Below are 23,596 nucleotides of genomic sequence, written 5' to 3' on the forward strand. Positions count from 1 at the left end.
GCTTGTCCTTTGACCCATTTGAGGTGTGCAGCCGCAAGGTCCCGGATGACGCAAACTCAGACTTAAACCCATCCTATTCTGTTGTAAAATTCATCAAGGTGTATCGATCAACTATAGTTTAAACCTGTCATCCCACGAACACCACCCCCCTACCCCCTCCTGGCTTGGGGTCCCGCCAGGGAGTAACACGGGTGGAGCAGCAGATCTTAAAGGCCCGATTCCGCCCCAAGAAGGAAGGTGATTTGGGGGCCGACAGGTAAGGCCCCGCCCCCTTCGCCATCACCTGGGGTAAGGTGCCGAGGGCTGAACCCAAGCGCCCACGGGCGGTTCTCGGCCTCGAGAGGGGACAGGAGCCCGACCCCACCTCTCCCCGCTGGCTCAGCGGACAGACTAAGCTCCGGGAACTCCAGGTGAGCAACTCGGACCTCGCCACCGCCCTCTTCGCGCCGGGGGCGGGGCCTGTGGGCGGGGCCTCCGGGCGGAACGTACACGCCCCGCCCAGCGGCTGGGCAGTGCCGCGCCGCTGCGGCTCCTCCCCCCTCCTTCCGTCTTCGGCTCCTTCCGTCGGTCGTTCCTTCCTTCCTGCTCCGCCTGCACGTTTCGCGATATGGGTTAGAGCCTCCGATCCAGCAGCACCACCTGAGGATCCCGGAAGCCGCCCCCGCGATGGAAGAAGACCAGGAGTTGGAGAGGTAACGGCCGTGGAGGCGGGTGGGCAGTGGGGGGGGAGGCGGGCGGGAGGAGCGGGCCGCGCCCTGCGCCCCGAGCGGGTGGCGGAGGGGCCGGTGGTCGGCCGGGGCCTCCGCCTCCACGGCCCGGCCAGACAGCGAGCGCCTGGCTGGGAGGACAGGGGAGGGGAGAGAAGTGGGCGCCTGAGCGGGGAGAGGGGGCCCCGACTGGGAAGAGAGGGGGAAGACACATGGATGTTTCGGAGTAGAAACGCTCAGTACCACTAGATGTCCTGGAGGGAGCACAAGTTGTGAGGCCGGACTTAAGTCCCCACATTGCCCCACCCCCAGTTAAAACAGCGAGAGTAAATAAAGCTAACGTTAGATCGCGCACCAGGCCACTGTTCTCCGAGTGCCGCTATTGGTGCGTTCAGTCAGGCCTAAGCCCCTGTAACTGCGGTCCAAATTACTCTGTGCGCTCAGTTCTCTTCCTCCCTCCTGCTTGATTTACATATCCCGGAATTTCCATTCCAGTTAATCTCCTGAAAATGGAAACCATAGTGGGGCCTGCACGATGGTAATCTACAGTCTGTTTTTAAAAAGATCTATGTTTTTCTACGCCTTTAAACATTTCTACGCCTTTTCATTCCCTAGCAGAGCCCACCCTGTTGTAATCTTATCCTTTTCTTATGACTGTGCCAGAAGGAGATTTTAACAAACATTTGTGTGTTCAGGGGACTCCCCTGTGGCCATGTGGACGGTCCGAGGGGGTGGGGAAAAAACCGGAGGCAATAATGACATACTTACTGATAGACTATGTGGAGGCAGGAAAATAAGGGGCTAATCCTAGCGGTTCTGTGTAATTGGAGTGCATTAGAGTATAATGTGTTGCCAGTGTGATACAGTAAATGCAAAAAAAAAAAAAAAAAAAGCTAGTTGCAAAACCATATTCAGTATGATCTCATTTTTATAAAAAATATGTGTGTAGAAAAATATCTGGATTGAAGACCTCAATGGCTGAAGGCGAGAGGAAGACAGCCCTGGAAATGGTCCAGGCAGCTGGAACAGATAGACACTGTGTGACATTTGTATTGCACGAGGAGGACCATACCCTAGGAAATTCTCTTCGTTACATGATCATGAAGAACCCGGAAGTGGAATTTTGTGGTTACACTACAACCCATCCTTCAGAGAGCAAAATTAATTTACGCATTCAGACTCGAGGTACTCTTCCAGCTGTGGAGCCGTTTCAGAGAGGCTTGAATGAGCTCATGAATGTCTGCCAGCATGTGCTTGACAAGTTTGAGGCCAGCATAAAGGAATATAAGGATCAAAAAGCAAGCAGAAAGGAGTCCACATTCTAGTCCCTTACGCACTATACAGGGAGGACTGTCCTCTAGGATATTGTCTTCGTGATCTGGCCAAAAACCCAGAAATAGAAGTTTGTGATCACGACCCGATGTGTTCTTCAGCAAGGCGTGCTTCTAGCTCTTACCCATTACAGCTGTTGGACTCCCCACAAGAACCTTTGTATTCATCTAATAAATTCCCTCTTTCATTTAAACTAATTTGAGTGGTTTCTGTTGCTTCGTCTGGAAGATTGGCTCTTTCAGGGTTGTTTGTTTTTCTTTTAATTGAGTCAGCAGTGAAAGTAAGCTATGAGAAAATTACAGGCCTTGAAAGGACTTTGATCAAGGGAATTCAAAAGAATATGCAGTATGCATTCATGGCTGTGATTGGGGGAGAAGGAGAGATGCGATGGAGCCTGACCCCAGCTAGACTGTGATTGGTTTAAAAAAAAAAAAAAAGGTGGAAATGGGAGGAGGGTTTAGCTTCTTGTTGGATACTTTTTAGTAACTCATGGGAGAATTGCATTCTTTGCTACGACTTCGGTCGGGGAAGGGGCAAGGGTGGGGAATAATTTGAAAGAATTGTGAGAATTATGGTTTCACAGGGAGGTTAGGTAGGATCTAGCACCATCTCTGTGGCAGCATTTATAGGATAGGTACCAGTTTCCCGCTTTAATTTCAGGACACTAATAAAATATTTTGTCGGCAATGATCTAAGTAGGTCAAGAGAGTTTATACTATAAAAGGAGGAAACTGGAGTGACCGGATAACATTTTCAGTCCTTAGGTGGGTATCTAGGTATAACCCAGGGTTACATTAAGGATGGGGAGAAGGAAATCCATGTTGGGAAAATGATTTTTTTTTTTTTTTTTTACTTAAAATATTAGCGAACCGCTTCTAAGCTGTCCTGTTAAACCTCATCAACCTCGTCTCATACCTGTCCTGCCCCACCTTGACTCTTCATTCACCCTAAATCTCTGTCAGCCTTTGAACCTGAGCACCCCACCCCCAGCACTCTTTGCTTTGGGGCCTTTGTTTTTGCTGTTCCGTCTTCCTGGAACACTTTTACCCTGCCGTACTCTAGGAGAGAACTTAACGTGTCCGACTCCGTACCCTAGTTTGGGTAGTTGTGTGTGCTTTTGTTACACTCTTGGGTTTCCCGGTCTCGGATTTACTAGGCTGTTGTTAGCGCTTCTGCTGTCTGCCCACCGTACTGGCTTGCAGCACAATGCCTGATAGACAATTAGACATTTCCAATTTCTAATCTTGGTAAGGAAGTCAGGGAAGCTCCTCCAGAGATTACAGGAAGAGGAGGGGCTAGCTGCAAAAAACGAGAGAATGCATTCTGGTGGAATAGCTGTGCATAGGTCCTGAAGCAGAAAGCTGGTGGTCTGAGGAATTAAAAGTATTGAAAGATTTGCTTCTCTGTAGCATGGTAAGCAAGGAGGAGAAAGAAGGGCCTACGCTGTGGATTTGGTAGGAAGGAGAGCTGGGGTGGTAAGGGGTTTGGATTTTAAGTACAATGGGAGTGACATCTGAATACTTTGATGACCGTAGAGGAGTGAGTTGTAGAGAGGCCAGAGTAGAAGCGGAGAAGCTGTAAGAGTGTCATTGGCCTGGGAGGGCAGCAAGCTAGCAATGAGGGTTGATTTGACAAGAGAGGGTTGATTTGAAATACACTGTAGAACTGAACCTCAGGAATCGGATGTGGAAGGTGAGAAAACGTGACCTCCATCTAAGTTTGGGGCCAAATTACTGAAATGGGAAGCTTAAGGGGAGACATGGGTTGGAAAGTGGAAAAGGTAACTGGAGTCAAAAATTCCATTGTGAACGTGGTAGACGGTAGATATGTGAGTTGGAGGCCCTGAAAGATATTTAGGCTAGAGACTTTGTGAGTTCTTCAGATCATGCCACCAGGGTTGTGGGATCGAGCCCTGCGTTGGACTCTGTGCTGAGCGTGGAGGCTGCTTAGGATTCTCCCTCCCTCTCTCTCTCCCTCCCTCCCTCCCTCTCTGACTCAATCAAATTTTAAAAAAGTGAGTCGTTGCCATAAAAATGATGTATGTATGTATTTCTATGGAGAAACTGGAGTCTGATAAAAAGAAGTGGGCCCAAGACCAAGCTCTGGGCAAGCTCAGTACTAAAGATTGGGTATAAAAGTAGCAGCCAGTGAGGTATAGAGGGTAGAGTCGTGGAAGCCAGTGCCTTCAAAGAGGGAAGAAATGGCATTGAATGAGTCACATGAGGCCAGAAAAGTGCTGATTGACATTAACAGGTTGTTGGGCACTAGGCGTATTCGTTTAGTGCCCAACAGGGCTAAACATTAGCACTCACTGTATAGGAAAAGGACTTAGTTTGGGTTTTCCAATCAAGCAGGTACACCGTAGGGCACTGACGAGCTGAATGTTACTGGGAGCAGGGATGAGGGAAGGTCAAAGTCCTAGGGCCAGGATAGTGTTCTCTTAGAGTGATCCAGAAGAGATTCTGGAAAGCCAATGTCACTGCAAGGAAATTAGCCCTTGAAGATGTCGGGAACGTCTAAAAGGATAGGTGAGAATCAAAAACGTTTGCCTCTGAGGATTCCTATGGGGATGGGAAACAGGGTTATTTAACTGAAGTGTAATACCTCTGAACCAAGACCTCCAGGAGATGAAAGCAAGGCTTAATTAGTGGACATAGAGGTGTAGGATGATGATCATAGACTGAAGTAATTAATAGCAGTACATGTGGGAAATGCACTCACGTGACTACCTCCATATCACGTGGCTTCGTTGCTCCGAAGATTTATCATCACTGATCTTGCGACTTGCGGTCTTGAATCTGCTTAGAGTGGCCGTAAATGCACAGGTTGATGCAAAACAGCTTTAGAAAGGCAGATGGGTGGAAGGAAAAGACTGAGGGCAGGACTGGAGGGGTAACCAAGAGTCGGGTATGAGTGGGAACAATCTGCATAAACTCTGTGGCATCTGACAGAAGATTGAATTGGTCCTTAAAAGGGTAAGGGAGATAAACAGGAGTCAAATATATTTATATATAAACTGTGAAAAAATAACTTGATCCGTACCTCTGATTTGCTAATAGCTTTTCACTGAAACGAATATTAATGATTTAAAATCAGAAATCTCGTTCAGCTGTAAAGCACTGTGCCTTTTAAAGAGCCAATCATTAAATAAAGTGATTACATACCAAAGGCTTTTAATAAATAATAATTTGAGTACTTACACAGCACTTTCTATTTTCAAAGCACTTTACAAACTAATTATTTATAAATTGCATATAGCTGTAACATCTAAGTGCTCTAATTAGTTGGTATAACACACAGGTGCCTACAAAGTCTCTGTAGGGATAAAAAAAAGAAAAAAGAAAAAAAAGTATACATAAAAAGCGGACCGTTTAGTGCCATTCTGACCAAAGAGTGTCTTGCATTTCTAGAAATTTGAGATCATATCAAGTTCTATGGCCCACCATTCCCCACCCTTCTTTTTGTTTCCTTGAAATATTAAAATTATAGATAGTCCCCAGATCACTAGACAAGAATCTTTTTGTCGGCATAAACTTTTGTAACATCCCTTAGACTGGACTCCTAGGAGGTATACCCAAATCGACCAGTGTGTGCTTTCAAATACTTATAAAGACCCCAAATCCAGCCTTTTGTGCTTAGATTCTTGGGGGTTCTTTGTTGTTCTCTATTTGGAACTTTATAAATTATCCAGGTACAGTTATTGTGTGATTTGCAATTTTTTAATGAATGCTTTCCATATCTAAATTATTGGGGTCCGTATTGTACAGCAAATACGGACCCAGTAGGGGCACAGCCCTAAGAAATGGTGGAGTCTGTCCTAAAAAGCCTTATGTGGTTTGGAGAGGGCAGACAGAGTTATACACATGAAAAAGGAAACAGAGTGCGTTTACGATGAAGTGCTTTAACGTGCGGTGCAGAGTATTATGTGCTGAACACAGACCGGAATGGGAGAGAGATGCTCCTGAAACAAGGATTGTTCCAGGAGCATCCACTCTGCCAGCCACCATCCCAGGGACTGCGGATGGCAAACAAGACGGCCACAGCCTGCCTTCCAGCACCTCATGGGGTATTGAAGGTGGCACGCCTGAAAAATAAATCGAGTGTTCCAGGATAAATCGTTTTCTCTTTCTCAGTACAAAGGGGCCATTAAAGATTCCTAAGCTTGGGAACACCCCCAGAGTTGTGTTGTGTTGTGTTTCATCCCATGCCTGTGCAGAATGGATGAGCGGAAGGAAACATTGTAAGACAGTGCGTTAGGCGGCATTTATGTAAGGAGAGCTTAAGTGTAGGAATGGAGATAGGAGGATAGGAAAACTGCTCAGAAAGAAGGAAAATACTTGGGAGACAGATTCTGTATAGCAGTAAAGGTAAAATAAAGATTGCAAATGGCCCCATATCCGTGTCTTTTAACCCCTTGTTTTTCTACCACTCCCTCACAACCAAAACCAGTGTGGCAGGATTTATCATCTCCACTCCTCCCCAACTTGTCCTTGCTTACGGAAGTCAGTAGTGTGCACCTCGCCCTTACCTCTTTTCCTCACTCGTGTCGGAATTCTCATCTTTAACAAGGCTGAGAATCCAGGGCGACAGGTGACAAGATTGGGGGTGGGGAGAGGAGGTCAGGGCACTGAGCGGACTGGCTCTTGCTGCTGCTGGCCCTCAACAAGTTGCTCTCCTCAAAGGGAACCTTCCTGTCTTCCTTCCTTCTTTCCTTCCTTCCTTCCTTCCTTCCTTCTTTCCTTCCTTCCTTCCTTCCTTCCTTCCTTCCTTCCTTCCTCATTCATTCATTCATTCATTCCATAAGTATTATTGAGCACATACTATATGCATGCACAGTTTAGGTAGTAGGGATACAGCAGGGAACAAACTGACCCACAAGCAGTTTATTTTTTAACAGCAGATACATAAAATAAATAACGTGATGTGACTTAAGGTTGTGGTATAAATGGAAAGTAAAGGATAGGGATGGGAAGGGCGAGAGAGTGAGTAGCTAGTGAAGGCCTTTCAGAGAAGGTGAGTGTGAGCAGAGAAATAAAAGAGACCAAGGATGAATGAGACTGTACCCAGAATTTTCTAAAAACTGAGATGATTCAGCAGTGAAAAAGCTAAATTGTGAACCTCTTTAAAGGAATAAACTTCTCCGCATTGTGTGTGTGTGTGTGTGTGTGTGTGTGTGTGTGTGTGTGTAGTTTTTATCCGTGTCTAAAATTATATCACTTATATGTGCATGTACTTATATAGTAAAGAATAATTATAGTAAAGAATATTCAGTTACTGGGACAGTAGGATATTGTAAAAGTTTTAGATCGGCTAATACATATACCTTTAGATATGTATATGTATTAGGGGAATTTATTTTAATGGGCCCTTTTTCCTTTTTCTTTGTGTGTGTGTGTGTGTGTGTGTGTGTGTGTGTGTGTGTGTGTAAGTATATCTTAGGAGGAGAAACTGATGTGCTCAGGATCCTGAATATCTTTTAGCGGATGAATTAAGAGGTTGCATTGTTGGAATGATACTGCCTGGGTCTTGGCCTTGGCCCAAAGACTCTTTAACTATGTGGCCTTGGACAAGTTATTTGACCTCTTTCTGTCTGAGTTTCCTCATCTGTAACATTGAGATAACGATAACAGTTGCCATATAGAAATATAACTATTAATTTAGATAATCTATCGAAAGTGCTTAGGGCATATCTGGCCCATAGAGTATGCTGTCAATCAGCATTAGTTATGAATGTTATTATAATACCAGTCATGTGTCAAACAAACTGATTTCACTCATTTCTTCCAGGTGACAACTTAAAAGCAAAAAATTGCTGTTATTTTTGTTTCCTCTAGCCCAGGGCAGCCCTGTAATACAAATTTGCGGAGCCCTGTATGGAAGGTTATCAGTCTGCTAAAGCCATTGCTTTCAAGAAAGATATTTTAAAACAGCGTTCCTATTTATAGAATATAGCTAAAAAGCGAAGAGAAATTGTGTTTCTCCTCTTTTCACAAAGAAATGAAGACGGAGCATCCATAATCTTTTCTAAGCTTCAAGACAGAGGTTAATAAGCCAGAAGGGAAGCACGTTCTGTAGCAGATCTGGTTTGGTACGAGGTATCTGAATAAGAAACCAGGCTAAGCATAAAATTGCATGAAATAGGATACATTGATATTGTATCCAATAATACAAACCCTCAGTAGGTTCCCTATTTGTTATGTAAGGCATTTAACGTATGTCAAAGAGAAAAGCTACCTGGGTGCTTTTCTCAGTTTGCCATGCGGACTTGAGTCCAACCTCAAAAATGGTGTAGATGATGCCTCAACCAATTCTATTAAAAGAGCTCCACAAGAAAATCAAACCTCCCAGAGCATCTAGCAGATGGAGACTGCACCGTTGGCTTAAACAACATCTTGGGGTTTGGGTTGGGTTTTTCTGTTTGTTTTTGTTTTTGATCCTCTTTCAAGACTGAAAGAGCCTTCCTTTCTAGAGGCCTCCTTCCAAAATAGTACTGTGTGGAAGGGTAAGAACCCTGAAGGGGGAGGCCTGGTTTAAATCTTGGCTCTACCATTTTCTAACTTGTGAATGCAGGAAAGTGTCTTAAGATTCCTGACCCCCCGTTTCCTTATCTGTAAAATTGACTAATGCTAATACCAACTTTACAGGGTTGTTGTGAAGAATGAGTGAAATACGGCACTCAGCACGGTTCCTAGCATACTTAAATACTCAAATACTAGCGATTACTATTACTGTTCTATTGGTTATTGTTTAAGCCAATTAGTGGTGATTCGAATAGTGGCCTTCCTCCTATTGGTTATGTCTCGTTATCCGTGACAGACCTCAAAGCTGGCTTGTACTAGCTGGTCCTTGTCTTTCCACATCATCACCTGTGACTGTCTGTCTGCCCACTGGCCTTCTCACTTCTTTCCTTATCTGCCTTGCTTCTTTGTGTCAGAGCCTTGGCACTTGACCCCTATTTCCCTGCACTGTCTTCCCTTAAGTCTTCCCATGGCCTATCCCTTTTCAAGGTAATTTCCTTAGAGAATCATCCTTGACCAATGTATTACTTACCCGATGCTGCGTCACAAATTGTCCGAAAACTTCGTGCTGAGAACTAAAACCATGTCTCAGTGTCCGTGGGTCAGGGATCTTGCTGGAGCTTAACTGGATGAACCCGACTCACAGGCTGCAGTCGCCTGGAGGCCGGAATGGGGGGTGACTCACCTCCAAGCTCACTCACCTGAGGCTGCCTCCTGCCATGGCCTCTTCCCCCAGAGCAGGGGTGGGGGGGGCAGGAAGTAGCGCATGAACCCAAGATGGAAGCCGCAGTCTTTTTATACCCTAATCTTGGAAGTGACATTCGTCATTTCTGCCCCATTCTCTTTGTTAGAAGTGAGTCTGTTAAGTCCAGCCCACGCTGAAGGTGGGATTATACAAGAGTGTGAAAATCAGGAGGTGGAGAGCCTTAGGACAATCCTTACCACCACTGCCTTCTCTAGACCAGCAAGAGCACCTACAGACCAACCTCTGTCGTTTTCTACCCACTGACCTTGCTTCATCTCTGCACGGTCCTCCTCACCAGCTCACATCGAACTGTGTATTTACCTGTTTGTTGTCTAACTCCACTTGCATACAGGCTCCCTGAGGGCAACGGCTTTGTCCCTCTTTGCCTTTGGGTCCCCAGCCCTTGAAACCATGGCAGGCCCGTGTACGCATTCGTTAATATTCAGTAAACGAATGGCCCCGAATGATTGAATGTCAGCACCCGTATGACTGGCACAACAGGGAGGAAAGGGAAAACTGCAGAGAAAAACTGAGGGTTTGTAATGACGTTATTTTGTACACTCGTCCGCTGACACACACTCAGAGAAGCCACCACAGTAACAAGCCTCGAGAAAAAAAATTCTTGGGCTGCTTGGCTGGCTCAGTTGGTAGCGCATGCGACTCTTGATCTCAGGGTCTTGAGCTCAAGCCCTACGTTGGGCGGCGAGATTACTTAAAATAAAAAAAGAAAAATTCCTGAGTGAGGCAAGAAAGCATGCCTGTCCTGTGGCTTCAATGGGAGGAAGAGCTGAGGTGATTGGCATCTTAGCCTAAGTAATAAATAAGGGTGGTTGTGCGTTATAATCTATTTCGTGAATGTCTTCTCTCCATCCCCAAGAGCTTTGATCCTACCATCCCTTAACCACCTTTAGCTCATGCTTCAGTTCTCTTTTGTCCTATTGGTCTGAAAGAAAAGGCAGCATATATCCCACTTGAAGGGGATCAAAGGACATTTTTATTTTGTAGCAGCAGCAGTATGGAAGGGCGACACCAATTATCCTTGGGATCTTGTGTCCACAGAATTCTAATGGGGTCAAAGTCGTAGGATTTTTGTTTTGGGTACTGTGAGATGGAATGCACAGGATTTGAGTCTAAGGGATCCTGTTCTGTCAATACTATATCCTTTTCCTGATCGGTTTGTCTAATGAGTCTATGCCTTTATTACAAATGGGATTGCTTTGGCAAGATACAAAATATGTGCATTTTTTTCTACCATTTTAAGTCCTGCTACGTTCTAGATACTAAGGATGCAAAGGTGCATCTCATTTGGTTCCTGACCTATGTATTACTGAACTCTTGAAAGAACGGTATCGTTTCTTCTAATTCTTAACACCTTGTTTAACATTGTGGCCCCTTCTCCAACACTCTTACCCTCGGCATTCTCTTTGTATTGGCACTTAACGTCTTATAAAACATATAGAATGTACCTATTGATCGCATTTATTCTATATTGTCTGTTCCTCCCCCACATTCCCCAAGTACCACCACTCTAACATAAGCTCCACGAAGCACAGGTTTGGTCTGACTGCTCACTGGTGTATCTATAGACCCTGGCCCGTAGTAGATGCTCAAAAACTGTTTGTCAAATGCATAAATAGAAGATTGACTCTGTATTTTTCTTCAATGAGTATTCTAAGAGCTTAATTTTAGTTTGAAAGGTTAAAATATCCTATAACCTTTGGGATTGCCAGGGTGAAGATGCAGATCTGGGAGTTCACTTAGGCAAAAGACGCTCATGATCGTTTCGGGCAAAGATAGAGTTCCAGAGGGGCAGCCTGCACAGTGAGAACCAAGCCGATCCTACCAAGTCGATCTACTAGGTGGTAGGTGGGTCCACAGAGCTCACCTAAAAAAACCCCAAACAACTGATTGTGTTACACATGGCTAAGAAGGTGGGGCTTTGGTTCTGGAAGGCCACATTTGCAAGTGCATGGCTCTCACGTTAGTGCGAACTGACCCTCAAGGCAGCCACTGTTGGTTTCGTGAACACCTGCCCTACCTTTCATACCTACGGCATGGTTTCAGATTTGGGGAGTTCACCAATGAACACTATTTCAAAAAATAAAATCTAGGGTGAATTAATGCCAGGTAGCTTACGTTTTGTTTTGCCATTGCAAATGGACTTCGCCTTTGCTTTGATGGAAGTTTGTCAGGAATCCCGGTCTTCATAGGCCTGATAGAGCATGAAGGCTTCCAGTGTGTGTTTTCCAACACCAGCACGCAATGAACTCAGTTCAGTTCCGACACACTCTACCCGAAACGGTGTCTGATCTCACTGGTTTGGGACTTACTCCCACAGACTGTGCGCCCCGCCTCTTCTCAGTTAGATCGCCGATCATGAGTCCAGACTATTGCCTGTGCTTCTGACCTACGGGCTGTCATCCCAATAAACCCCTACTTGGGTTCAATTACTTTGCTAGCGCAGCTCACAGAACTCAGAGAAACATTTACTTAGGTTTACCAGTTTGTTATAAAGGATACAGATGAACAACTACAGGAAGAGGTACATAGTATGAGGTATGTGGGTCGGGCGTGGGGTTTCCATGCCTTCTCTCTCCTCGCATCTCCACACGTTCACCAATCCAGAAGCTCTTTGAACCCTGTCCTTTTGGGTATTCACAAAGACTCCATTCGTCAGCCTTTGGTGACTGAGCTTAATCTCCAGCTCCTCTCCCTGCCCCAGAAGGTTGGGGGTGGGCTAGCCAACCCCCATCTTTAGAAAGCCTAGGAGCTCAACATGACAAAAGATACCTTTATTGCCCTCAACATTTAGGAAATTCCAAGGGTTTTAGAAGCTCTGTGCTAGGAACAGATAAAGACCAAATATTTATTTCTTATAAATCAGAAAATCACAAGGCCAAAAACAAAGAATAAATGGGACATTCTAAAATTGGATGTCTGCTGTGCCTTTTTTTTTTTTTTTTTTTTTTTTTTTAATCACATTAGCTCCACAATAAGATGAGCAGACTCTGGCAGTTTTTCCTTGGATCCTCATGAACATTTGGTCCACAGCTCTTAATTTCTACACCACCATTCCTGCTAATTTATATGGGATCTCAGAATCCATTTTAATTGGAGCTTAGATTGCAAGTTAAGGATCACACATCGTTGAGATTCTGCAACTAAAATTATTATCCTGGTTGGCTTGCTTACTCTGTTCTGCATACTTATGCATAAATTCTGGGGCTTGGAATACTTAGCGGGATTTGTATTAAAAAATGATTAGTCTAGAATATAAAATGTAAGCATCAATTACCATTTCATTCCCTGAAAACGAAGAATAAAGAGTGTCACCATCATGTTCTTTGTGTGTCAGAGTAAATGCAGTGGAGTCATACTCTGCATCAGATCTTATCATCGAAGCCTTCCGGACTTGGTTCTGCAAATCGCTACCTGTGGTTGGTTGGTTGGCTTCTTTATTGACACGGTGAAGATCGTTCTTTGTTCTTAAGTGGATGGAGGAAATTGGAGATTCTGGGGCCTTCTGATTAGACGCTGTGCTGAAAATGTCTGTCTTGAAGTGCCACAGGCGTTCACCGCTGCTGCCCAGACTTGCAGCTTGCGAGCCAAGGGTTCCCTGTTTGTTTTCGTGTTCTAATAAATTGGTCCCCACCTGAGAGCAGTGTGCTTCAGAACAAGCCAGGACACGAGGAAGCCAACTGGGCTTCTCCCTAGCCAGGAGCAGATGGCCAAACAGACACGTAACTGTGACCGTAAAGTAAGAAGACCAATTTGCCTAGCCACATGCGAAAACCAGTTTACTCCTCCTTCAAGGTAGAGAGTTTTTCCCATTTATAGAAGAGGAAACCGAGGCCTGGAGAAGTAACCAGCCCAAGGGTATGTGGGTAGTAAGTGGGTATGACCCAGGACAGCCTGACTCCTTAGGCTCAGCTTCTTATGTCCATAATGTTGCCTGTGTTAACCTCCCTCAGGTACATATGAAGGTAACAAAGCTTTGTGAGAACGTATGCTCCAGAGAGTTCGATTTGAGAGACAAAACTGTCTTGTGTTGTCTTGTTTATTTCCCAGTCCAGGCTGCAACATGATGGAAATGAGGCTGATCTGAACCATGAAAAGAGTCAAAGAGTTAGTCTCAGGTTAAGAATCCAGATACAGGTTTACTGATAACTTGGTTTGTGAAAGTACCGTTTCCCATATTATTAAACTTCATTGGCATTATCTTTACGTTCTAGTCGTTTAATCCCTGTTGTACCAAAGCAGCACTTCCTCATCCTGAAAATGTGGAAAACATCTTCACAGACGCAGTAAAACAAGGGTGTGTGTTAATTGACGGGGCTCTGGATGTGGAGTCAGAAAGGTCTGGGGGAGACTCAGGTGTACCCTCTACTGGTTGACCTTGGATGAGTCAGACTTCTTAATTAAGCCTTAGTTGCCTAACAGAAAGGGAACAATAACTTCAAGGGTTCTTCTGAGGGTCCACGAGATAATGTATTATGCTGTTAATTGCTATACACATTATAGGTACTATTATATAATACTTTTGTGTTTTAGTTAACACATAACTATCGATACTTTATAACCACTTTTTAAATTTTTTTTAATTTTTACTTATTTTATTTCAGGAGTAGATTTCTTCAAATAATGTCTTACATTTGTTCACTGCTTTATAGTTACAAAGTAACTATATATATGATTGTATTTGATCCCCGTAAGAACTCTGAAAGAACAGAAGTATCTTTATTTTACAGATAAGGTAACCAGGATCACAAGACCACGGAGCTAGTAAGTGGCAGGACTGGGGCACATCCTTTTCTTTACAGTATTCTAGTGGCTTTGTCATTTTCCTAAGGAGACTTGAACGTGTCCTTGATTCAGGTCTAGAAAGTAAGAACTGCATAATCCCTCTCTGAAAAGCGCCAAGAGATGGCATAGGGAATGTTTACAGAACAATCAATTCATAACTCTACTCGATCTGGATTTTTCAGGTAGGAAACTCTGCTCTGAAGCTTGAATTATCCCGAACGTGTGTTCTTATGTTGCACACGTTCACTGGGATGTTAACCTGTCCGCCCGTATTGCCTGGAGCAGACCTAGTTCAAGAATGAACGCAATGAACTCTTTGAAAAGCTGAAGAACCCAGACCAGACCACTGGCTTTCTTTTTGTACATACAAGATAGGGGGCTTTCGTAGAGTTTGTTTCTGATCATGTGTTTCATGGGTCGTTGGCCCTTTGAAGTAGTTCTCTTCTGACTGGTTCTCCGCCCGTCTCCCTGTTAGCCCTTTCACATCTCACTCGGTTTCACCGAAGGACTTGGTTAGCTCTGCCAAGTGCACACAAAGTTTCCTCTGGCTGTAGAAAGATAGAATTTCCTTGGGGCGCCCAGGTGGCTCAGATGGTTAAGCATCTGACTCTTGATCTCAGCTCAGGTCATGATCTCGCAGTTCATGTGTTCGAGCCCTGCCTCAGGCTCCGTGCTGACGGTTCGGAGCCTGCTTGGGATTCATTCTCTCTCCCCCTCCCCGCCCCCCCCACCCCCCCCCACTGTGTGTGTGTGTGTGTGTGTCTCTCTCAAAATAAATAAATAATTTCCTTTATTATTTGGACCAATAAATATCATCAAAACAGAACAATACACAGGATTAAAAACATGAACATTCTGGAAGCTTTTCTTCACAGAATATAAATTAAAGAAGGAGGTACTGAGATTGAAAAATGTTTTGCCAAATTCAAATCCCTAGGTGAACTACATTGCCCCTCCCAAGAAAGATCAATACAAAGAAAGCCCTTTTATACTTTCTCATACTTTTTCATTCCATACAATGCATCTGTGAGCTAGGGCTTAATCTCATTTTATGGCGAGAAACACACTCAGGGAAGGTGTATGATTTGCCCAAGAACACCCAGTTGGCTAGTGGAGTGGGCTCCCACTGCACCCCACCGGTTGCCAACCTAAAATATGGGTTTGCATATTAAAAGGTTTTGATCTGTCAAAACCTTTGAAGTGAATAATTCAGGTAATTTTATGTAGGTTTTCGGTTTTATATGATTGAGCAATCACAGTAAATTACTTGAAGAGACATTTGCCAGGCCGAGGGAGTTCTAGTTTTACCACTCCTGAATTCAGCCAGGACCAAGTTTCCCATCAGCCATTGCTGGGTGGGGTTTGCTTCTTGTGTGTGTTTTACAACACGATTATAGACATGCAGTAGCACCGGGATCGTGTTAGTGCCGCTCTTTGCCGAATTGTTCTCTAAAGGCAGTGACCCTGGGCCAGAATATCATAATTGTAGTCTGTCCCCTGGTAATCCCTACCAGGATGATGGAAAAATGCCATCTTAGGTTGGGAGGGAGGGTGAGAAATACTGAGAATTTTGTTAAATTTTCCAATAAAAGAAAAACGATAACTTTAGTTTTAGGCCAGTTGTTAACCTCCCTAAGCCATAATTTCCTTGGCTTTAAATAATAAAATCAGACTCTTAACATTTGGGAAACTTTTACTTTATGTTCTCATAACATATTATTATATTTAAAGGTTCCTTAGGGGCGCCTGGATGGCTTAGTGGGTTAAGCGTCCAACTCTTGGTTTCGGCTCAGGTCATGATCTCACAGCCTCGTGGGTTCGAGCCCCCACATTGGGCTCTGCCTGGGCAGTGCAGATCCTGCTTGGGATTCTTTGTCTCCCTCTCGCTCTCTCTCTGCCCCTCCCCGACTCGTGCTGTCTGTCTCTCCATCTCGGTTTCTTTCCTTCCATATTATAGTAAAAAGAGCCCTGTAGATACTTGGAATCGAGGCCTCTCTGGAAATGCTGTTTAGGAATTGATACAGGAGTTTAGCATACGGTCCACTTCCTATCAAGCAAATGCTAAGGGAGAATTGTGAACTTGGGGCTTTGATGGCTTCAAGTAAGATGTGAAATTCTGGTTCTGAGCTTTTCTATTGAAAACACAGTGCCCTTTTCTATAAGCCCACGAGTACATCAGACATCGGAAACGGGCCAAATTATGCCGTTTGGGTAATCAGCACGTTAATATCTCTCAGAATTGCCCCCCTCCATCTCCGTTGGATACCTATTCCATTTTTAACACAGTCCTAACCTCTTCGTTAGCCCCGCTTCATCCGGTTAAACCACAGCTGTTTCTCCATCCTGAAGGGTGGATTGTATTTCAGTCACAGACACAGTGACTCTCGTAGGTGCAGCTACGTAAAGGCACAGCAGCAGTAAAGGGACAGGCCAAGTCCGCTTTTCAGTTTTTTGACCTTTAGCAAAATGCATCGTGGAACACTTCCTCCAGACCATGCTTTCCTATTTCCCTTCGCATTGCACCGGGACCCGGCAGCTCCTGGCAGCCACAAGGGAAGCCTCTCCGGGGGCTTTAGAAGGACATGTAAGACCTTGTTTGCACAGTTGCGCTGTGTGGACCGACTTGTTTGGGTGAGCCATCGAAGTTGAGTACCTTGAACCTCTTACAAAGGTTTACCTCAGAGGGACGCCACTCCCAAGGGTAGGTTCGTGTGTGTGTGCCCACCTGCTTAATTAGTTCCTTTCACCGCTACCTTAGTACGGAATTTCTTCCCCCAATGCACTCGTATGCAGAGTAACCAAGGATCTTTTCAATTGGAGCATGGGCTGGAAGATGGCCTTGTTCTGCTTCGATTCATTGTCACATAAATTGGCACCTGAAAGACAGCCTGAAACTGGAAACACTGGAGGGTTTATAGAGTCCGGGACGTACTGCTTGGTTTCAGTGGATTATGTTTACGTGAGATTCTTGTACTTAATTACTGATGTAGAAAATATTGTCTGTGTGTAGACGTACACAGGAACTCTGTGCCAGTTTTGTAGGGGAAACTGCTACCTCTCTCAAAGCACTCTTTGATACCCAGTGCGAAAGCCAAGGGAACATGGGGCGGTCAAGATGAGGCCCAGGGCACGCCTCGCCCGGGGGATCCCCCTCTTCAACACGCCCTCCATCTACTCAGGCCTCTCTAGGCCTGACTCTGCCTTGCGCTGAGCGCCCCGGGGTGGTCACTGAGCCTGTGTCGATGGCTGTGAAGCATAGGCTTTCTCTTCCTCTCACCTCCTGGTGCATCGCTGGACTTCTAAGATTTAGACATCTCAGTATGTCTTCTTCCCGTTCAGTTCCTAAAAAGCGCCTGATTCCCTGGATGACAGGTCACTTTTTTATCGTGAGATGGCTGCTCCAGGAGAAGAGTTTCTAAGGTGGGTTTTCAAAGGAAAGCACCTTTTTAAAGAGCATGAAACGACTAGGAAGTCCTACACATTCTGGAACTTTCTGTCTTCATGTTTTTCCGTTCCTTGGCTCTTGGCCCCTAAGTATGCTTCCTAATCCTAGAAGGGGGCAGTTTACGGCGGCCTTGACACCCCTGAGGGAAGTAGCTTCTGCGGGCTGGCCAGGCTTTCTGCTGACTAGGCCGTCCTCGGGGCTGAGATCCAGGGGCTCAGAAGCCTTGTGCAGGACAGTCTGGAGAGAACCGCAGGTCGCTCGTGTGCAGCGGAGCTCCCTGGATTCAGACAGTGATTTACAGACCACGCTCTTGGTGAGGTGGCTTTTCTGGAATGCGGTGTATTATCAAAGGTCGGTGTGCCCAACACCAGCCCTCCCTGAAGAAAGCTGTGCAGACAGACTTTAGAGGCTTTATGCTGTGATTTTTTTCCTTTGTACACTGTTGTGATTTTTTTTTTCTTTTTTGCATTTTGAATGGCTGTTTGATGAGACTGAGTTTTATTTTATATTTCGGCTTCTGTAGCGTTCTGCCAGGTTTTCCTTTCCTTTACCAAATTTAAGCAGCTGCCATATTAGCTTTTCTTGGCTCTCTCATTGGCTCCCTTCTATAGCCATCTTTCTAGACGTTAAGCACTTTTTTTTCCTTGTAGTTTTCCTTTCGTCAGTTTTGTTCTTCAATGCGTCCGTTCTCTTAAGGAGATAACAAAATGCTTTCATTGATTGAGATTGCTCACAAATAACTTTGACTTTAGATTCTCTGTCTGGGTTTATTTCTCGCTAGTCGTATTTCAGGAGAACACGCATGTATCTTTGAACTTAACCTTTGCCCCATCAAAGAGATATGCTGCCGTTCCTGGAATGGTAGAATTCATGGGCTTTTCTCTTTAGAGTTTATTCCTTTCTAAGTTCATCCTCGTACAGAGCGTACGAGAAGGTTGACACCGACTCGTTCATCATTTTAGTATTTTACTGGGAAATATTTTACCGGTGGTGTCCCCACCCCCACCCCCACAAAGTTTTTTTTAGTAAGAGATGCTTTTCTTCGTAGTATATAAAATTTACCAGGGCTGGGGCGCCTGGGTGGCTCAGTCGGTTGAGCCTCTGACTTCGGCTCAGGTCACGATCTCACGGTCCGTGAGTTCGAGCCCCGCGTGGGGCTCTGTGCTGACAGCTCAGGGCCTGGAGCCTGTTTCAGATTCTGTGTCTCCCTCTCTCTCTGACCCTCCCCCGCTCATGCTCTGTCTCTCTCTGTCTCAAAAATAAAATAAAACATTAAAATTTACCAGGGCTTATATAATCAGATCTCACGATATAAACTGAAAATGGACCCCTGTATTTTCTGCAGGTGGCTCCTACATCAGGATTGAAGAATAAATATGGTAAAAGATACTTAACTACTTTGAAAATGAGGTCATTTCATTTTGAAGCCATTCCTGTGATGAGGTGTCTTATGAACTGAGGCATAAGGCTTCCCGCCAAGAGTCAGCCCACATATTCCCTATTAACTGAAGCGGTCATCTCTCTATAATAATTACCCACCCTCAGAAGTCAACTATAATGGGAGCTGTGGAGATTTGAGAATATCAAAGTCCAGGTGAAGGGTCCGGCATGTTACCTCCACCACAACAGTTCTTGTCAGAAGTACAAATCAATATAGTACAATGTTGCTGTCTTCCCTTAAATGCCTCTCTCTCTCACTAGACTGAGCTTCTTGAGGGTTGGGAACACACCTTCTAGTATGGCGATGTAAGGGTTAACCAAGATCCTGGGCCCCAGAGTTCACCCCCCAGCCCCATCCTTTACTGGCTCTTGTGGCCCTTTTCCTTATTTTCTCCTTACCTCTTGATCAGTAAACCAGTAGTTACACAGTGGGGTTGTGAGGCTTAGGCGTAAGATACATGGCATGTAGCCACTGTTGCCATTAGCTTTCATCACAGCCCCAGAGGTGCATATTACATGCTAAATCATATCAACGTGCGAAGGAGACTTGCCTTGAACCTGGGCAGGAAGACAGCCCCATAGATCACAGACACACACAGGCCCCGCCGTCACTAGGCGTGTGAATCGCACTCGGTGCAATTCGTAACCCGAGAAACACCCGCCCCCCCTTGTGTTCTGAGCTGTATCGTCGAATGAAAGGAAACCGTTGAATACGTGGAAATCCGCGCGTCGCACCGCCGTTGACTCTGAAGCAGAACCTGCTTTCGCCTACAGGAGGGATTTGAGCTACGGAAGTGGTTGGACAGAAAAGACGTGTGAACCTGTCGAACCTTCTCACCACAAAAGCAGCAGATTATACCGTAAGAAAATACTGTTCCCTCGTCGCGCCGAGCTTCCATTTTCCCGCTTGTCTGAGGGTTTCAGTGCATGGGTCTGCAGGTTCTCGTGACTCAGCATAGTACTAGGCTCGGGTAGATGTGGGGGCTGAATAACATCGGGAATTTAAGTCATAATACTTGGCACATATGTAAATGTGCAGGTGGATACAGAGCGTGCCAGAAGGTTGACACCAACTCGTTCATCATTTTAGTATTTTACCGGGAAATTTTACAACATCCCAAACTTAGGTTTTCAGTTTTTGACATTTAAGGCAATTAACCTTTTGGCAAATATATTAAAATTTTACCCACATTAAATGCAGCTATATATTTTTTAATACTTTAGATTACTAGAACATAATAGAATCTAATCTATGTTCAGAGAACACAATTTATGTAAAAATCTGGATTTTACCAGTAGAGTGATTTTGCCAAAATCAAGGCGAGAAAATACATTTTAGACTATAAATACATAATATATGAATGATGTGTGTCTTTATTTCTGTACCCAGCCAAATATTACCAACTCGTAAACAGAATTATCAATGCGTGCTGGCAGTTTGCCTTCAGTCGTTTAACAAAATAGCTTTACGCATTTTTAAAACTGTCTTATTATAATGAAGGTGTATTTATCACAGGAGGAATGAACGTATGTTATTGAACGGTATTTAGTTTATCTTATAACCTGTAAATATTTAGGAGCGTCGTCTGTGGGACTTTATCTGTCCCTCGGTGGGCCTCAGAGAAAGGAGTGGTAACACCCATTGCTCTGGAGCAAGCAGGCAGATCAGGGAAGTCTTGCAGAGAAGGTAACATGCGATCTGAATGGTGACAAGGTTGTGTCCGGAGTGCAGGACAGTTTGGACGGGGAGCGTGGCCCGAGCAAAGCCGTACCGTGCCCGTAACGGCAGATAGAGTGCTGCAGTTGGGCTGGCTGTGTGGGGCACGGGACGTCTGGTGAGGCCTCGCAGGGACGGTCCGGTCCGCCCCCCCCCCCCCGCCCCCCCACCGCGACATCCCAGGATCGCAGTGTTAGCGTGCTCAGACTCCAACCCTGAGGACTTTTATTTCAAAGCGCAGTCGGCGTCTCCACTAAGCGATGGAGTTTCGAGAGCCGTAACAGACAAACGAAATGGGCTTTACCCGTTCTCCTGAGGACGCAAAGGAAGGTATCAGAAGCCAAACAAAGGTCATTCATCTCTGGTAGCACACAAAGGGCAAAGCGTTTTCTAGAAGTGACCGCTGGCGGAGACTTTCGGGCAGCCCCAGAGGGGGGAAAGACCTCCATCCTGGTGGGAAAAATTCCAGCCGTGCCGCATTCTGACAGCTGCCTCTGCGCCCCCCGTCCTTGGCTGCGGTTTCCCACTCGGACCTGAAACACGACGCCACCCAGGCTGTGGCGTTTGGGCGCTGCTCTTCACACCCGGCCACCGCGGGACACGGCCCAAGGTGGCCGCCAGTTCCTTCATCACGTTTCTTTGCTCCGTGACACATGGTCTCCCTGCTTTGTCTTCACTGTCCTTGTCCCGCCGCTTCTGCCTCCCCCGTCACCTCCTCTTCCTGCTACAGATACAGCGTTTTTACTGGTAAATCCTTGCATTGTTGTCCTGCCCCACTCACACCCAGAACCCATTCTTTCCCCAGAACTAACTGAGTACCCACCATGTGCCAGACAGGCATGGGGGAAACTGGGACGACAACAGACAAGTTCCCCGACCTCTAGGAGTTTAGTCAAGCAAAAAGCACCTCTCCTATGTCTTGTGCTTCTTACCGGAACACTTGGAACCAAATAAACTACTTTATCCTCGTGGCAACCTTGTGGGGTTACGATCATCAAAGTAAAAAGCGATCCACATCTTTGATTTTTCCCAGCGTAGCTTGACCTACCACTTTCTTATTTTTTGGTCCGTGTTGGCATGAAATCACCAAGTTTCATTTATCCTACATTCAAATTCATGCTCCCCCATTGACCTTTGGTATTTTATCGGCATAAGGGTTTTTGGTTTTTTTTTTTTTTTTTTAATGTCTGTTTATTTTTGAGCGACAGAGAGACAGAACGTGAGCAGGGAAAGGGCAGAGAGAGAGGGAGACACAGAATCCGAAGCAGGCTCCAGGCTCCGAGCTGTCGGCACAGAGGCAGACGCGGGGCTCGAACTCACAAACCGTGAGATCGTGACCTGAGCCGAAGTCGGACGCTTAACCAGCTGAGCCACCCAGGCGCCCCAGACATAAGTTGTTTTTTTGTGTTTTTTTTGTTTTTTTTTTTTTTAATTTTTTTTAACGTTTATTTATTTTTGAGACCGAGAGAGACAGAGCATGAACGGGGGAGGGGCAGAGAGAGAGGGAGACACAGAATCGGAAACAGGCTCCAGGCTCTGAGCTGTCAGCACAGAGCCCGATGCGGGGCTCGAACTCACAGACCGTGAGATCATGACCTGAGCCGAAGTCGGACGCTTAACCGACCAAGCCACCCAGGCACCCCATAAGTTGTTTTTAAAAATTAAGCAGCTTGGGGCGCCTGGGTGGCGCAGTCGGTTAAGCGTCCGACTTCAGCCAGGTCACGATCTCGCGGTCTGTGAGTTCGAGCCCCGCATCAGGCTCTGGGCTGATGGCTCGGAGCCTGGAGCCTGTTTCCGATTCTGTGTCTCCCCCTCTCTCTGCCCCTCCCCCGTTCATGCTCTGTCTCTCTCTGTCCCAAAAATAAATAAACGTTGAAAAAAAAATTTTTTTTTTTAAAAATAAATAAAAATTAAGCAGCTTTTCTCAGAACTCTCCCTGTTATATTGTAAATAAAGATATATTGAGGTTCCTTCCCCACATTCCCCTAAGTAATTTTTATTTCTGATGTACACATACAGATGTTTATTTGATATACAGTCCCTCATATAAGCCTCTACAGGGAAGGGCCTTGATCACTGTATAAATCATCTCACAGAGCATGTACTTGACAGAGGTTGGCCACATTTAACATAATCTACAGAATTAACTTCCTCAGCCTCCCATCTTTTGTCTACAAACAATTCTTTTCATTTTCCCAGATGATCTCAACGTTCCTATTGAGTTTTATCTTCAAAAACCTTCTCCACAGTTTGAATTTTCTTACCTTTCTTGACAGCTGATAGGGGAACCCGCCCAATGTGGTTTTCTGAGCTTAAATGAGTTTGGCCTGAATTTCTTCCTCTGTATCTATAATCAAATCACTGAATAATACAGAGCCCCCAGTTTTTCCTCTGGCTTCTGCCAATCCACATGGTCACTCAACTAACTGCTAATTACTGCTGACTGATCATGAGCCTGTAGACAGCTGTTTGCAGATGTCTAGCAGTGATCCGAATCATCTGTCTCTGGTTTTGTTTTTTTGTTTTTTTTTATCGGAATGTTCTATGGTCTGACATCAAATCCTTACTGAAGATTAAGTAAATTGTTCCGTTTCTTTCTTCGAAACTTACCACTCCGTGGGAAGACCTTGATTTGCTATAGTCCAGTTTCTTTTAAATTTTACCCAGTACCCTGAGCATGAACTGGGGGCCTTCAGCAGTGATAATTAGCTGGGCCTGTCAGGTGTTTGTTAGTCACCGGCGGCCAATGGCACTTCACTCGTTTGTGCCAGTTTCCTAAATCCGTGTGTTTATCGTACAGTCACGCCTGTTTAAACACAAGACCTTCGGGGTAGTCCTCCACGACGTAATTGCCTTTTTTGAACTGCCTTTCCCATCCATCATGCAGCA

General features: G+C 45.3%; 2 protein-coding genes across 2 annotated transcripts in view; both read left to right on the top strand.

The window, feature by feature from the left end:
• The first annotated feature begins 584 nt into the window (after positions 1 to 584).
• Positions 585 to 2,236, top strand: LOC122480947 (DNA-directed RNA polymerases I and III subunit RPAC2). Its single transcript, XM_043575867.1, has 2 exons — positions 585 to 692; positions 1,657 to 2,236. The coding sequence occupies exons 1-2, from the start codon at positions 667 to 669 to the stop codon at positions 2,030 to 2,032; spliced, it is 402 nt and encodes a 133-aa protein (XP_043431802.1). The 5' UTR covers positions 585 to 666; the 3' UTR covers positions 2,033 to 2,236.
• The window catches only part of LOC122480955 (protein POLR1D-like), a 49,707-nt gene continuing 26,701 nt past the window's right edge, over positions 591 to 23,596 (top strand). The window contains exon 1 of the mRNA XM_043575878.1: positions 591 to 692. Within this exon, the coding sequence (XP_043431813.1) occupies positions 667 to 692 (26 nt within the window). The 5' untranslated portion in view covers positions 591 to 666. The remainder of the gene's footprint in view (positions 693 to 23,596) is intronic.

This window comes from Prionailurus bengalensis, chromosome A1, assembly GCF_016509475.1.
Source record: "Prionailurus bengalensis isolate Pbe53 chromosome A1, Fcat_Pben_1.1_paternal_pri, whole genome shotgun sequence".
In the NCBI taxonomy this organism is placed as follows: Eukaryota; Metazoa; Chordata; class Mammalia; order Carnivora; family Felidae; genus Prionailurus; species Prionailurus bengalensis.

Coding starts and splice junctions, on each gene's coding strand:
- LOC122480947 (XM_043575867.1), top strand. CDS start 667: ATGGAAGAAGACCAGGAGTTGGAGAG. Junction 693..1,656: donor GAAGACCAGGAGTTGGAGAG/GTAACGGCCGTG, acceptor ATATGTGTGTAG/AAAAATATCTGGATTGAAGA.